At 41.7% G+C, this 17248-nt stretch overlaps 1 protein-coding gene across 4 annotated transcripts in view; it reads left to right on the forward strand.

Moving 5' to 3' along the window:
* The window catches only part of LOC6588688 (CUGBP Elav-like family member 2), a 96249-nt gene that overhangs the window by 56360 nt on the left and 22641 nt on the right, over positions 1-17248 (forward strand). For all 4 annotated transcript variants that reach the window (XM_026989149.1, XM_026989150.1, XM_026989151.1 and 1 more), the window contains exon 4: positions 2741-2789. In XM_026989149.1, the coding sequence (XP_026844950.1) occupies positions 2741-2789 (49 nt within the window). The remainder of the gene's footprint in view (positions 1-2740; positions 2790-17248) is intronic.

Here is a 17248-nt window from a genome sequence, read left to right on the forward strand (position 1 = left end):
ATTTTTTCTATAAAAAACGGTTTTTAATCATTTCGATTTAGCTTTTTCAAAAATCTCCACATTTTTGAACAATTTTTTGACGCAACATTTTTAGTATTTTTCTTGGGTTCTCCAGTAATCTCGGGTATTTTCTGGTATTTTTTAAATCGATTCTATAAGATGATTTTGCTAATTCTATTTGGTATTCACATAGTATTTGAACGGTATTTTTCTAGTATTTTTCTGCATTATTTTAAGTATTTTATGAAAGCAACCAATATTTTCCAGTATTTTTTCTGCGTAGATTCTAAGATGTGATCTGTTTCTTTCAATCCTGTCTTCCTAGTATTTTACTGGTATTTTTTATGGTACTTTTTCTAATGAACCGTTTGTCTGCATTTCAAACGTCTGCTGAAAATCGTAATACTCTCGAAAAGGGTACAACAAGGAGCTTGAAGCAGGCGATGACGGGACAACGCAGCGGAAGGATAACAGGGACATGTGCGTGCTGCATTTGATTGTGGTTGCCGGTTGCCGGTTGCCTTTTTTTCCGTTGGACGGGCTGACAGGCTTTGACGCTGGCTTGTAATTTTCTTGCACAATTTGCGATTGTTATCGGAAAATGTTTTCGGTTATTCATGTTGATTGGTGAAATTTCTGTGGAAAGGGATGGTGGCTTTCGATTGGTATTGACACACCAATGGGGGAGATAACCTAAAAGGCCAGAATGAATGGGAAAAATATAAAATTGACTGGGTGGAACGGGTGGCTATGAAGGATTGTTGTTATTTATTAGTTGATTTAAGAATTATGAATGAATCGGACTTTAAGCTTGAGTGATTGATGGATATATCGAAATGTCGATACACAAAATAGCTTAGAAGTATGTGAATGTCTAAAAATGTATCGATAATAAATCGATCAACTATAAACCACTATGCTATTCGCAACCAAATCTTTTAAGTCACTTTATTATCAATCTTTTTTCAATCAAATAAAAGCTCGTTCTCATTTCATTTTCATCGATAATTTATCGCTGAAAGCCCTGCATTTCATGACCCAACTTTTGGCTGCTGATTAAGTGCAGGCGAACCGATAATTGCCCCAATAGAAAACAGTTCTCGGCGATATTTCAACCAATTAGGTGAAAGCCGCCAGAACAGTCAACCACGAAACCAGTTGACACAGTGAGCCAAAGGAGCCCCAGGCCGAGGACACCCCCTCCGTGGGTTGTGGGTGTGTATGCCGCCTGTGTTTGACTGGTAATTGCTACTTCCTGCTTATAAATAAATTGGCCAAAATAAGAAGAAGGAATGGGGCAGAGTAGGAAGCGAGCCCAAAGTGGGAACGAAAGAGAAGCAAATGAAACGAAGGCTTCGAGGGGGAGGAGGCGATGGTTGACTTGGACTAGTGCAATTTGTAAGCAGTCGCGTTGCGTGTATTATTTACGGCCAGTCCAGGTGCCAGTGGTACACCGGGAAGGGGAAGCACAAGGACATTGCCTTCTAGCGTAGACTGTCGTCGTTCTCCCGTTCCCCCGTTCGCCGTTCACCGCCTGTTGCCAATAAATCACGCGCCATTAGCCTCGCGGTAGGTAGGTCCCTCCCCAGCCCTAGAGCTGAACACGTGACTCCTCTATTCACATCGTGAGGGCTTGTGTCCGCCAGTCACGCGGCCATTTCTACACTGAGCGTGAAAATCTATTAAAATCTAATCTTGAATAGGGAATATACTGTACATTGATGATTGAAACGCCGAAGCGATTGATTCAAAAGAGAATGCACAAAAATACAAAAAACAAATTGCATGTCGTGTGCATGATTGCTCTATACGAGTCTCGCTGATGCGTGTATTTTGTTGATGACCTATTTTCTCTCAGTGTTGCGAATGCGTTGGCCTCGTGCCCATTCGGTGTGTTGGTGTGCGGAAAAAAGGGGCGTGCCGGTGGTGGCAAAGGACGAGCTTTAAGCTCGTTTTAATTAGAAGACGTTGTGTGCGAAAAATTACATTTAAAACACGCTGCAAAGTCCAACGCATATTTTAGGATTTTTCCGAGGGAACAAACCCTCCAACCCTCCAACCTTCCCCACCCCGCACCCATCCTTTGCCCGAGTCCTGCGACCGTTTGTAGCGACCGCTGAATAAATGTGTTTGGCTTTTGTCAAGGATTTAGGCAGAGGCTTTGTGTTCCTCCTCCTCTGCGGCGGCGCTGCTGCCAGGCGGAGGCTCCTTTGCCCGCTGCTTGCCCGCATTCCATTCATTATGCAGCTTAAGTGAAGCACAACCCTCTCCCAGTCTCTGTGCCTTCAACTGCAGTGGGTTTTCGGTGACTGCATTTCGGTCTAAAGCTGTGTAAATTAATCGCGTCCTTCGTCCGTTTTTTGGCGCGGGGAATGCCGAGCATATTGCGCTCTAATATTTCAAATGTGATTAAAATGGAAGAATGGCGGGGCCCTTTGGGGATTGGATTTTAACAAGAGAAAGTGGAGGGCTTTGAATGTGCAAGGATTTGCCCAATGGCAGGACAAAATGTCTGTAGTTATGATCTTTGATCTGTGACCCCTCGCTCTTATGAAATCTCTGGGCGAGTCTCTTTCGAACGCCATCTCTCTCCCTCTCTCTAGGCAAAGGCCCGAGAATAACGGCCAGCAAAGGAACAAAGGCTTCATTTTGATGGTTTCGAAAAATCTACCAAAAATATTTCCCCCACATTTTGCCAATATTTTTCACACTTAATTTCCCGCCTTCTTTTTTCTTGCAGATGTATCATCCCATTCAAATGAAGCCCGCCGATAGTGAGAATCGCAATGGTAAGTTTTTTTTTTTGTTATTTTCTTTTTGCTAGAAAAATACACAAAATTCGGTGAATAAATGCGTTTCTGCGGGCAGCCCGAAAACATTTGGAAACCGCCAACAAATCAACAAAACGCGTGGCACAAAGTGACCAGCGGGGCGTGAGAAATGTGTCTGTCGGTGTGTGCGTGGACGTGTCTGTGTTGTGCCACAGAACAAAATATAAATTGGGGTTACGGTGGCACGGTCACATCGCCCAAAGAGAAAGTGTTTTGAAAATTGATTTTCCATTTCCCATTTTGATTTCCTTTAGAGTCAAAAATGTTTAAAGTTTTTTGGAAATATATAGAGAATAAATTTCAAAAAAATTCTCTACAAAAAAATTGGTAGAACATTTTTGGCAATTTTTTTTTTATGGTAAACTTTTGTTTATGCATTTCCTCAAATTTCTAGTGGAATTAGATTCTGGAACACATTCCACGTATGAAAGGAATATATAGAATATAGAAATTCAAACAGCTGACAGAACAAAGAGCGCAAAAGAGAAAGTGAATGTGACAGAGAGTGACCACCGATCTCCGAGCGAGTTTTGTTATGGAAATTTCGTGCGGGGAAAAACGCGGGCAGCCTAAAAGCGGGCAATACTTTTTGACAGTTTTTATTGTCATGCCACAATGGCCCAAAAGAAAGAGTGGGACAGAGAAGAGAATGGTAGAAAGGTGGGTGGAAAGGGAGAGCATGCAGTGGCGGGAGGAGGGGAGGGCATACAGTGGGAAGGTGGGAAAGGGAGAGCATGCAGTGGGAAGGTAGGAAAGAGAAGGCATGCAATGGGATGGTCAGAGAAGGGGAAAAGGGAAACTATAGGAGAGTACCGTCCCAACCAATCAAACAGTGCGAACCGAATTGTTTTTTAAACGGATTTTTCATTGAACTTTTCATTCATTCGGTGTCGCTCTGTCTCTGTCCGTCTGTCACCCTTTGGCGGCTGCCTTTTGTCCTGAACTTTCTGGCCCTGTCAGTTGTCGGTCACTTGGCAGTTAATTAAAAACCATCAATTATGTGAGCCAGCAAAATGTTTAACAAAAACGAACAACAAAAACTTGGCGAAATTTTTGTCGTAATTTATGTTAATTTTTGCTGCCCGGGCAGGAAGCTTCTCTCCTCCATCCTGTCCACGCTTCGGGGGGTTTTGCTTCTTTTAATTATACCCATGATATTAATCTGCTTAAGTGACCACAAAAATGTTGACTTTTACCCACACACACACAGGGATAGAGGAGTGGGAGGGCGGAGGGGGAGTGGCGATAGAGCGAGAGCGCGCATAGCGTAGAGCGAGGGAATGCCATTTTTAATTGGGCGACCTCTAGCGGCGTTTATTGTTAACAAGTTGTAAAAAAAACCAAAAAAAATAGGAAAAAAAGTTTCCCTGACATTGCGCGGCTTCCTGCCAAGTCAGTAATAATACAATCCCCCCGCCAAAGCCACCGCCAACCACAACCACGCCCACTCTGTCTCTGTCTCTCGCTTCGGCCCTCTTCCGGTTCTGGTGTCGCGGTGGCCCTGCAGCTATATGTAATTACCCTTGTACAACATGGCGTATGCTTAATAATTTTCGGCACTTTCTCTCTGTGTCAGTGTGGGTTTAGCTCTCTGTGTCAGTGTGTGTGCGCGTGGGTTTGCTTAACTAATTTTTGGGTTGTTTTTTCTATTTCTATTTTATTTGTTGTTTTTTCTAATGATGGAAATGATAGTTTTCCAAACGGGGTGTGGCTTACATGGCGGGAAATAGCGGAAAATACAAAGCGGGGAGAATCAGCTCATTATAAACGGAAGTTTATACATTAAAACTTTATCGATTTCACTTTCAAATAAATGGTAAAATACTAACTAAAACTGTGCCAAAATATACAAGAAAAAGAGAGGGAAATAATAATTGCAGTGTTCGAACAGGAAGGTCCAACAAATTTGATTGCGATCTTGGCCGAGAAGGTTAGATCAGCCTTAAAAAATCATAATCATGTACAGTAGGTGGTGCCATCCCCACATCTCCTCTCTTTCGAGGACCATCCGTTTTTCAAACATTTCCGAAAGAGTTTGGAAACCCTTGTTAAGGCTCTGTTCATTTCTTAAATCTACCTGTACTTTCGTTTCCCCTACACATTCTAGGGTATTTCCTAGTTCACCACTCCCTGATCAGAAGTTGGCGTGTGTTTGTTGAATTTTCAATTTCAGATAAGCCTTTTTGCTGGCTGCCACCGCCCGCATTGCGCCTAAAACAAAAATTCAATGCAAATTTAAGTTTTTGGACTCCATCCAACATTTGGCGCATTATAGAGACGCCTCGAACCGTGCAGCACCACAGCCAAAAATTGCAATTCAATATCCCTCTTCTTTAGACCCCAAACTAGACTCAGAAATGTTGCTGCTTGTTTCGTGATTTGGCACTTTAACCTCCAAAGAGGCAGCAACAAAACAGCTGACAGAAAATTTTTTCGTGGGCCAACAGCGGAAACGATATAATGGGGGGTGGGGGTGGGGTAAAAAAGATGGCAGAAATATATTTTTTCATTTTTTGCAACGTTGTTGGTTTACCGCCAGAGGAGGGCGGGGGTGTAGGGGGAGGGTAGTCTGCCTAGAAATCGAAAAACTGGATATAGAAAAAGACAGTCGTCGGAGGAGTCGTCGTCGTCGTCTCAACGTAACAACAAACGGAAGGTGGCAATTTAATAAAATGCTTGAGTGAGTCGCCGAGTTTTGTTTCCTGGTTTTGGCTCCACTTTTTATTCTTGCTCTCTTCTTTGGATCTCCATTCCCCTCCTTTGGGTGGAGTGTCGCAAAAGTGTTGCATACTTTTTGGCAGGCAGCAATGCTAAAGAGGACAGAGCCTTTGATTGGTTTTTCCTTGGGCTCGGGGCTCCCACGTTCTTTGGCATTGCTATTGTTATTCCTGGCAGACCGAGAGAGAGAGAGACAGCAGGCATGGCCTTCTTCTTTAGACATTTTTAAAAGTGCTTTTATAGGTGGGGCGGGGGGAGGTTGAGGATGTTCTTAAGCAAAAGGCTTGAGTGTCGTCAGCGTGGGAAGCAGCAGCATCACCAGCAGCCTATCCAGAAATAACACGAGATATATCGATGCTGCAAAATGGTTGTAATAATGGTTTTTCCACAGAAAAAGTATTCAATAAAACATACCATCTGTAGGTGGGTGTGGGTGTTGCATTTTGGGGAACAATTTATGCATTGAATTTCAGTGCTCCTTGGACTGCTTTAAAATCTACTCAACCTCTGATATACATTCCATGTGAGACAATCCATTTTGTAGGATTAATTAGCTGACAGCTGTCCATTCCACAAACTTTTTGAAGCTACACTCGGAGAAAAAGAAGCACACTCAAAATATATTAAATATTCGGTTGTTAAGTACAAAAATAGTGAAACGATGTAGAATTCACTTTGATTTGTATATAAATCAAATCTAAATAAAAAAGAAAATAAATATATAAAAATAATAATATTTATGAAAAAAATATATAAATTAATAGTAATAAAAATATATGAAACAAATATTGATAAAATTGTATACAAAAATATTAATACAAATATATAAAAAATTATGAAAAATATAAAAAGTGCATAAAGCATAAAAAAAATATATGAAATAAAAGGAAATGTAAAAAATACAATTTCAAGATATAATTTTCATCGCATTTATTTTCAATATGAAATATATTAATTTTAAACAAGAAATATGTACTTATATATAATTTTTAATATTCTCATATCAATGTCAAAATGTGACCTTACTTTTTACTATTCTCTGTTGAAATTTTTGTATATATTTTTAAATTTAATTTTAAAAACTCAAATTTTACCCCTGTTTTTTCTCTGGGTGTATCTCAAAAACAAGTTAATCAATTCAAATGAGTCCCCAGTGATTTGTTTACCCATGATCTATCATCAGAAGTAGAACTGTTGACAGGAACCCTCCTCTTCGAAAGAGCCACAACACACCTTCCTTTCCTTCCCGAACACACAATAAATACCGAACAAATGACTTCTCATTTCCACTCAAATTGTTGCAAGAAGCAAAAAAAAAGGCAAGTTGCATTCAAATTTTATGACACTTTGCGACTCCATAGCTCCTCTGACCCTGGAGCAGCACAACAGGAAGGAGCACATAAATACTTCAAGTGTTTTAAACGGAACAAAGGCAAAAGAAAGGAGCAGGAGGTGGAGGTGTAGGGGATCGACTAAGGCAAAGGAAAGTGCAGTAATAACAGCGATTTGCATTTGGTTAAGTAAAAGGCAAGGCGGAGAAGACTAGGGACGAGAGACAACGGAATCAAATGAGTAAGCAAAAGTGAGAAAAGGAGACACAGAATGGTGGAAATGAAGAGTTGCGAGGGGGGGTGGAGGGTCTGGAGGGTGCAGGAAAACTGCAACGTGGTAATCAGAGCAATTTACATGCAGGCAAACTTCAAAACAGACAACGAACGAGCTTCAGTCCCCTCCACCCTCCCACACAGCTAAGGGTGGGGGGGAAAGCTGTCAGGGAAATGTGAGACCCAGAGACGATGTCAAGTTTCCCCATTTGCAGGATGGAAAAAAGGAGCAGGGTGAAGGGAGGGGTGGGGGGCCTTATTAAATTTGCAAATAATCTACAATTTCCTTTACGGTTGCTGCAGGATGAAAATGGGGAAAAAGTGTCTCGGTACAGGGGATATATGAGGGATTATGGGTTCGAATTGGATGAATCGATCCATAAATATCGTACAAATCCCTGCCAGATAATCGATGAGTACTTCTGGCAAATAAATTAGAGCGGAGTAAACATCTTTATGTTTATTTCACACAATTTTTTTTCTGGAGCAGGAGAGAAGTACGACCAAAAAATACACATGGATTGCATTTGCTTTGCAGAAGAGCAGCAGAGGAGCAGTGAGAGAGAGACAGAGAGAATACTGTATTGTTGTTGTTGGAAAAAGTCGCGAAAACATATGAATTTTTCCTCACTGCATATGAAATCGATATGCAAATGTTGTGCGAGGTTTTTCCCCGGCGTCAACATGAACAACAGAAGCCACGATGTACCACCTACCACCCCTCCCCCACCCCCCCTCCACACATGCCCAATGTTGGTGGGCGTACCTCCTTGTATCTCTCCTACTTTCAACTACGACGAATATGATGATGATGATGATGATGCACGTATTGTTTGCTTGTAAACATGATAAAAATTCAAATTAGCCATTATATATGGCAGGGCAGGGCAGGGCCACAGGCCACAGGCGGCAGGGCCACAGAGCAGAGTGTTGTGCGGCGTTGAAATGCAAAATGTGCCAAGAAATTACGGCGGGAAAAAAGACTTGTACTTGTACCCGGCGGAAGTAGACGAAACCTTGAGCAAATTACATATGGTATTTGCATTTCTTGTTCTCGTTCTTGTTTGTGTGTGTGTGTGGCATGGAAATCAATGAAGACTGATGATGATGTCAAGTCAAGGAGAAGGTGAAAGTTGCTTGTGGAGTGTAAACACACGATACGCGAAATTATACATCAACTATGCCGTGGGTGCTGTTACCAAATAAGTTTTCGGAGTTTCGCTGAATAATGGGAACTATTTCTAGGGATGGAAATACTCGAAGAAACCGAGGAGGAAAGTAGGTTCTTCTCGAAAACCAGAGATCACTAATAAGACATGGAAAAAGGGAACAGTGTTTTTCAAAGAGGTCTCCTGGAACGGGATAGATTTTACAAATTTTCTTGGAAATAATTTTGGATTTTTTTTTTTAAATTTTTTTTAATACAAATTGAAGATAAAGTTAAATTTTAAATTATTAAAAAATAAAAATTTCAAGATATTGATGCTTATAATCCCTACGATCCCAGTCGGAGTGTTTGAATCGCGGCACACGTACCTCGACACTAAGATAACTTGAGTACCTATTTCTATTTACCGAAATTCGATCTTTTTATGCCCTCTGAAACCAAATACTCGAAAATGAGTTGCTCTAGCATTAAAAATCCTCGAAAGCCAGGTGTTTAATGAGCCTAGAAGGTCTTTTCCTATTAATTCTGGCTAAAATATTGAATCGATAGCTACATTTAATCATTATTTATGATTCTACAGTTTCGTTTTTCACCCAAAGAGCGGCTCTGAAGCGCTGAAACTCTTCCCCTGTTTCTGGTATATTATTTAGGCTTCCTTTTGAGTTTTTCCCGCTCTTTGTACAGGCTTTCTGCTCGCCCACTTGTGCGTCTCACTTTTCCATTTGCGTCACTCCATTTTCCGCTTTTCCAACATTCACAAACACACAGAACTCCCTCCACCTGCGTTCTATTTCCATTTGGCCAAGAGATCCACACACGCATCGCTGCTGAGCCACGGCTCAGAGTCAACTTCTTTGTGAGCAACAAAACTGGCAGAGCACAGCACAAAAATGTGTTAATTAACTCATTAGCAACCGCAAAAAAATAACAACAACAACAACAACGGCAACAACCATTAGTGGAGGAGGTGCGAATGAGCCAAGAGAATATTTGCACACACACATCTCAAATTCAGAGCTGAATAAAAAAACTAAACAAATCTAAAGCCACATTAAGAGTCATTTGAAAGAGCGAACTATATTTCGAAACAAGTTTTTCCAAGTATTTCCTCACGAGATCTAGATCTAGATTGAGAGGAGATCCACCATTCCGTAGAGAGATGGAATGAGATGTGATATTTCCATGGTCCGTGGCAGCGGCAACGTTTAGTTGCAGCTCCGACGTCAATCAGTTCGAATCGAGAGACGACGAGACGACGAGACACCCAATCCACAATCTACTTGATTTATTATTTCCCCTCGGTTCTCGATTTACGTGCTAGAATTCCAATTTCTCTTTTGGCGTTTTTTCTCGCTTTGGTCTATTGTTTGGTATTTAAATACCAAATGTAACAATTCGGAATCTCTCTCTGTACATTCATCCTTCGTTTCGTTTCGGTTCGGTTCGGTATCCATTTGTTGCCTTTTCATTAATGGATGTTGCATGTGTGACGTTGCTTAATTAGTTGCCATCGGTGTCGCCTCCGCCCAGACCCAGCCTCTCTCTCTCTGTCTCTCTCTGTCTCTCCGTCTCTGATTGATGTCAATTTATTTTTAGTGATTCGAGTTTTGCCAATACGCAAAATACCAAAAGAACCAAAATAACAAAAGGAAGAAAAAACCTTTGAATACAAAAGAATTTATTTAAATCACCGTGAAACGACGAGGAGACAGACAGACAGGCAGACAGACAGCCAGACATCGGTGATGGGCCGCCGGCTGTGAAAGTGAAGTGACAAAAAGAGTGCATACTGTACTACAGTGGAAAATACAACACAACAGCCTGTCCTGCCACCTACAGGGTGTTTAAACGGGAGTTTTTTTTGGAAGGAAAAGATCCATGAATGTGAGTGCGGGTTTAATTTCTAAGGAGAAGTTTGTTCTGGAAATGGGAAACTGTTTTTTGGTATTGATATTCATTTTGAGGGAGACCTTTTGGGGCTTTATTACAGTGTATAGTCTTTGATACAACTTCAGCTTTAGGTGTCCTTTATAGTAGGGTTCTATAAACACGAACTACAGAAAAATTTGGGAAAGAAAAGTACTTGGAATTAATGAAATTAATAGACAAATAGATGGATCAGTTAGGTCTTTGGATCACTGGGCATCTGTTTGTTGACTTCCAGGGATGCTAAAGACATTTTCATAAAAATTAAAAGACAGTAAATAATACAATATTAGAAACAAATTCATAAAAATACGGCCTATATCTGTGGCAGCTATCACTATTAGGATCTATGTTGGATTCAGTTTTATAAGCAATTTCTGACATCAAAAATTTAAAGAAAAATCCATAAAAAAAGGCGGAAAATGTTCTAAAATATATAAGAAACGATCCAAGCTAGGGAAAGCAAAGCCACCCTGTGAAAGAGCAAGCCATATCCACCTCTTCCTCCTCCCAAAAAAAAAGAAGAAAGAACTACAATCAAAGTAAATGCCGGCCGCATGCCTCAATCCGAAACGATACGATCGGTCAAGCGCCAGCCAATTCTTTGTATAACAACTATAATTAGTAGATTGAATTAACGGATCTATAAAAGCAGAGGACGACGACGGCAGCCGGCATCAATTGCAGCACTCACAGGGAGCGAACGAACGAGCGAACGAACTCTCGATGCCAGCAATTGATTGAAACTCAAACAGAAATCACACGCTGAAAAGTGCGAAAAAAGCCAAACTAAAAGAAGCAAAAAAAAAAAGACTCACAATACTTGATTGTTTATAAAACTATAACCATTTGTGTTCCATATATATTCGTATATCTGATTGTTGTACGTTAAACGTTTCAAAAGTAAAAAAAAAACTTGAATATATATTTAATTGTGCGTGGCTAAAAAATAAATAAAAGAAAGAGACCAAAAGAGAAATAATTAATGATTAAAAAAACGTTGCGTGTTCTTTAAAAAATATTGATATAAAAAATATAAAGAAAAAACAACAACAACAACAGTACAAGCCCAGCGTCTGAGAAGTGTTAACTGGATGATAATTGAGTTGAATACATATCCCGTATTCCGTATTCCGTATTACGTCCGTAGTATATTCCGTCGTGTTTAATATTTATGATATTTACTTATTGAATTTTCCACTCCACTCAATCGATTCTTGTTCTTGTTTTTAACGCTCTCTCTGATATATATCTTTTTTTTCTCTCTGTGTGTGTGTGTGTATCTGTGTGTGTGTTGACTGTTTGTGGATGTGTGTGTGTGTGTGCATAAGTGTGAAATATTTTCAAGAATTCTCTCTTCTTCGTCGTTGTCATCATCATCTGACATGATAAATAATTCAGCTGCAATCGGTTTCGTAAATAGCCAAAAATCAGCAGAAGGCAGAGCCGCAGGAGAAGTATTCATCGAATGCGAAGGCGTAAACGGAACAGCCGAACCAACAACAACAGTAGCAGCATCAGAAGGAGGAGGAGGAGGTGGAGTAGGAGGAATATACACCACTCCTGGAGAGTCGGAGGAACCTGAGAATGTAGCCATCATCATCAGCAACAGCGCCAGTCAATTATCGTCAGTAATTGGGAATTTATCCAATAATATCGACATTGCAGCTGCATTGTCCTTGCCAGTCTTCTCCACGACCCCATCATCATCATCGTCGTCGTCATCGCCAGCAACAGCGTCAGCGTCAGCTTCAGCTTCAGCGTTCACGTTCGCATCAGCCTCAGTATCTGGCACTGGCACTGGCTGTGGCACTGGCACTGGCTGTGGCACGGGGGCAAGAAGGCCACACCACGGCACGCATAAATCCTATCCGCCAATAAATTCAGCATATTGGCTGCCATCGTCGCATCCATCACCGTATTCGGTGCCAGGTAGGAGTCGAAAACGTACTCCACATACACCACCTTCCTTTCCACTTATGGTCGTATACTCCACTCCTGCTCCTTGCACTGCTCCGAGGCATGCTCTGGCTAGAGATGGGAGCGTGATTTTTATGTTGAATTCTTGGGTAGTCACGGGTTCTTAGTCTGATTCAATTCTATGCGATGTATGGGTGGATTTAGGGGATATTTTATGACAATTTTTGGTCAGTATGATGATGATAATCTGATGGGAACTAATTGTATTTGCAATTTATTGATATATTTATGTAGTACGATGATTAGACAATTGAAATACTTGATGAAATACTCGCTCACATAAGTAAATATTACATAAGTATCTAAAATATTGGTATGGCTCGTAATATAACTTTTCATGGGATCTACTCGATGTGGCATATCCTTTATTTGTGTGTCTAATCAGACTGTTTTTGAGTCGTGTTCTGCATGACATCGAAATGGTTGTGTGCATCGCCAAAGGCTGTGTACTTTGTTATTGCATTCTCGGGACCGAAACAGACCGAACGAAGCCGAATAGGCAGAATTAAAGCCCCCCCGAAGCATCGAATATCTTTGTATCTTCATTAAAATTCCCGCCCAGGCACGATGATCTTATCCCAGTGCCATCTCTATCAACTCTCAGCTTCAGTTGTTGCTCAGTCACCTGTCGTGTACGCTGTACGGTGTCTGGCTGCGACCTCTCCTCCTCCTCCTCCCCATCCTGTGGCACTCTCTTATTGATGGTCTGTTGATGTTGAGTGTTATCTACCTTGTCGCAGGAGTTGGCCAGGACCCCGCTCGCCTGTTCAAGGTGCGCTGACCAAATTGCCTTACATTCACATTACAATGTATCTCTCTCGTGCATCTCTGGTCTGGCAGCCTATCTGCAGCCATCTGCCTCCTCCTTCTGCTGCCTTTTAAAATTGGGTAATTAAAGCAATTTATTGGGCGCACATCGTCGTCGTCGTCGTCATTCGCATTCGCATTCGTCGGAGGATTGGGCCTGGGATTGTGGGGGCGGGGGGCAGGCAGGCAGATAGAGAGACATCAAATTGCCAAGAAAACGTTGTCATTAAGCAAATTGCCCATGACCCAAAAATTCGTCTTTATTGTTGCCAAAAACCAAATTCGAAACGTGCGAGGCCTAGCCTTTAAGGGATTTAAGAGGTTTAAGAAAATGCCAGAGAAATAGCTTCCTGCGATCAAATTGATGTCAAAAATGCATGGCATTTTGGCTCTTTTGAAACTTTAATGTCAATTGCATGGAAATCTGCCACGAACCTCTCCTTCAACACACACACAATTTCCGGCTCTGCATTTCATTATCTGTTGGATGCCAAACCAAAAGCGGAAAAGCGGAAAAAAAACACACAGCAGCTGGCAAACACATATTTAAAGCCTTGTTTCTGGCCTTTATATCACCTGGAAATGTCCAGCACACACACCCACAGTCGCACACTCGTCACTTGGCCACAAATTTACACTTGACTTCAACATTATTAACGCCCAAAGAGCGACAAAGAGAGAGAGAGAGAGAGAGACGGAGAGAGGGGCAGAAAGAGGAGGCGTGGCTGCTTTTCTCTGCAAAAATGTTAAATGTGTGGTGTCCTTCGTGTGGGGTTGAGTCCCATGACATACACGTGTTGCTTGGCCGCCTGACACTTTTCCTGTTTAATACACTCGACCGACCAGTACCAAAAAAAGGACATTGTCCTTTCCTCTCGATATGAGAAAAGTGAAAATTTATATTTTACACTTAATTTTCCTCGTGCTTGTGTGTGTGTGTGTGTGCCTCTGGCTGTGTGTAGAAACGTGTGAAGAGAGAAAGATGGCAGATGTCTGATTGAGAACCAAATGACAGCTTTTGATGGACATTTGTACTCGTTTTTGGGCCATGGAAAGTGTTTGAAAAGGGAACTAGTGAAAGTTTTGACATTTAGTTGAGGAAAACTATTTCCCGTGGCTTCTCTTTCACAGAGTAGCATAGCAGTTCCCTTTGGTTTTGGGGCAATGGAAAGTGTTTGAGTTCTGGGAATGGAAAAATGGGAAATAATGGCTGATTTTTCTGCCACACTATCTTTCACAGAGTAGCTTAGCAGTTCCCTCCCAGAGTAGCTTGGTAGTAAAGGGCGATCATCTGCTGGAATTCAAGAAACATTGGGTATAATATGGACATAATATGCAGTTTTAGAGTTATAAAGAATATTCGAATAATAAATGTCGATCTACCCCTCTCTCTCTCTCTCTTTCTTTAGCACTATCTTTCACAGCGTGGCTTAGCAGTCAAGGCCTAGCCCTTAGTTTAATAGCAAATACAATCGATTCCTGGAGGCTTTTCTAATCAGTACTCCAATCCCCTGCTTCAATCATCTATTCAAAGTGTTAACACATCTCTCTCTCTCCCTCTGTCTCTCTCTCTTATCTCTAACACGTTCCATCCATACATCAAAGGCCAAGCCTTCCTCGTCCCTGCCATGGACCTCTATCCCCCTCCTGCGTATCACTATCGTTTGTTACTCCATAAATCTCTTTGGCCAAATTGCCATGCAAATTTTAACTGGTCTTTAATTTTCTGCTAAATTAAACGTTAAATGAACTGCCTCGCCAGCCCCACGTGGCCTGCCCTGCACGTGACTGCGGCATATAGAATATTTAACCAAAAACCAAAAAAAAAAATAAAAGAAATTCACACAAAAAATAATGTAATTTTTCGCAAACAGAAAGAGAGAGCGAGAATTTATAACCTTTAATTGCTTTGACCCAAAAAATGTGCATGCAGCAGCCAGCAGCCAGGCCAAACCAGGCCAGACCAGACCAGTCCTGGCCCTGGTCCTGGTCCTGCATTCCGCCTCCTGAATCCTGGCCACAAAAGCCACACTGCCTATGGCCCCTGGCCTACACACTGGACCCGCATAAAATTCTTTTTTCCCTGCCTAATGCATTTCCACATCGAAAAGGGGAGGAGGCGGGAGGGGGAGGTGTGTGCCATTTACCCACATAGCTGCAGATGCAGCAGTCGGAGGGGGGATGCTCCGACACCCATTTAGAGGAGGGGCCGAGGAGGCTGATGGCATAACCATGGCATTCTCTAATCTGAGAGCCAGCCCCGAGAAGGCGGCCCCAGTTTCATAGACTCCGGGACCCTGGCACCTCGGGATCGTCGTAATGGTGTCTCTGGGGCTAGTTGCCATTTTATGCAAATGAATTGGTTTTTAGTGAAATAACTTCACACTTTGCGGCCAAACAGAGGGAGGGCGGAGAAGGAGAAGGAGGCTGTTGTTGTTTGGGGGTCAGGGAAAGGGCATTTCCATTCGCATTTCGCAGCATCTTTTCTGACAAGACCTTGGCACTCGTGGCACACTCTGGATGGAAATGCAGTCCCACAGCTTGACTGCCTGCCGGCCTGCCAGCCTGCCAGCCTGCCTGGCATCTGTGGGCTTGAGTGACACTCTGACGGACTGACTGAATGATTGCCAAGCCAACTGAATGACTGACTGACTGACTGAATGTCCAACTGAGTGACGGTTTTCCCAGCCAGCTGTGAATGCGGTTAGGCATAATGGTGGGGGCATTCTTTGCACAAATTGTGTTGCAAAATGGTTTTTAAAATTAAAGAGTACTTGGTTTAGGACGATTTTTAAATGATAATGTATAAAATATAAAACCATTAGGATGTATGTATGTATGTATGCTCATTATTTTACTCTTTATATTGTCTTGGTTTCCATTTTTCTGCTCAAATTTCGATTAAAAATCTCCCAATATCTGCTTAATATTTTCTTGAACCTTTTTGGGTTCCGTTTTTTTTTCCCATTTCGTATCCATAAAGCATCGAATCGAATTGCATTGTTTCTTTATTATCTGTCCTTTGAGCTCTACTCGGTTGAGGCTCCAAAATGGATTTGCATAATTTACATATAATATTTATAGAAATTGCTCGCTTACAGCCATCTAAAGAACGCCCGCTCGATCGCTCTCTGAACCCTCTATGCCTGCTATGCCCCCACCTCTCCAGCAGATGCGAGTATTATTATCATAATCAAACTGAAACTACTTGTGTACACATACCCGTCCATAAACAGCACACACATCCCTCAGACCCGAAAAAAATAAAGGAAAAACATCATAAAAAGGGAACACCCACCCCCCACCCCCCAAAAAAAAGGGAGAACCATAAAATACAATAAAGGAAGTTGAAAGTTCTTCGACACAGAAACCCATTATCACAGTTACACCCCACACACACACACACACACACACACACATACGCATTGTTCAAATCAAAAACTTTTAACCCCACACACACACACACACGCACACCCATGCATATGGGTTAAAGGAGGAGGAGCACTATAATGGACATCCATTCATATTTCCCTCGTACGCTTTTCGTCGTTTGTGTCCTTCGCTTGACCCCCAAAAAATGTGTGTGTCTGTGTGTGTAAAAATGCAAATAATTTTCAAAGTACTCTCTCTCTCTCTCTCTTTCTCCCTGCCGCTTTTTGCCTTATTTTTATGCTCGTGATTATGTTGTTGTTGGAGAAGGACACACACAAAAAAAAAACATGTCCTTTTTATTGCCTCAACATGAAAATTTATGTTTCTCTTGTAGTTCTTCCTTGGGCCTTAATTTTTTTTTTGTGTGCGGCTCATTTTATTGGCTTGCTGCTGCTGCTGCTGCTTCTGGAGGTCATTTCTGTGGCTTTCATGTCTTATCGATTTATTAACCTGTACGAACTATTGTCCATCCATCCCCCCAGAGCCCCATCCCCCCTCCTTTTCCGTGCCGTGCCATACCGTTCGAGAGTTGATAAATGAGCCGCAAGTTTTGTTGAAATTGGTTTCGTCCTTTGTGCCTTTTATTGAGGGGTGTTGGAATTTATTTCTTTCTTAGTTGGGCGAACCGAAGAGCTTCCTAATGGAAATTTATTCGCCAAAAGTTCCCTTTCCTTGTGTTTTTTTTTGTGTGCAATTATATTTGATATATATGCATGTCCTTGTTATTCCTCTAGTCTTCCACCAACTCCCATTTGATATTCAATATTTTTCGGAGGAAGGAA

The sequence above is a fragment of the Drosophila persimilis genome, unplaced genomic scaffold (genome assembly GCF_003286085.1).
Source record: "Drosophila persimilis strain 14011-0111.01,24,50 unplaced genomic scaffold, DperRS2 tig00000191-arrow-pilon, whole genome shotgun sequence".
In the NCBI taxonomy this organism is placed as follows: domain Eukaryota; kingdom Metazoa; phylum Arthropoda; class Insecta; order Diptera; family Drosophilidae; genus Drosophila; species Drosophila persimilis.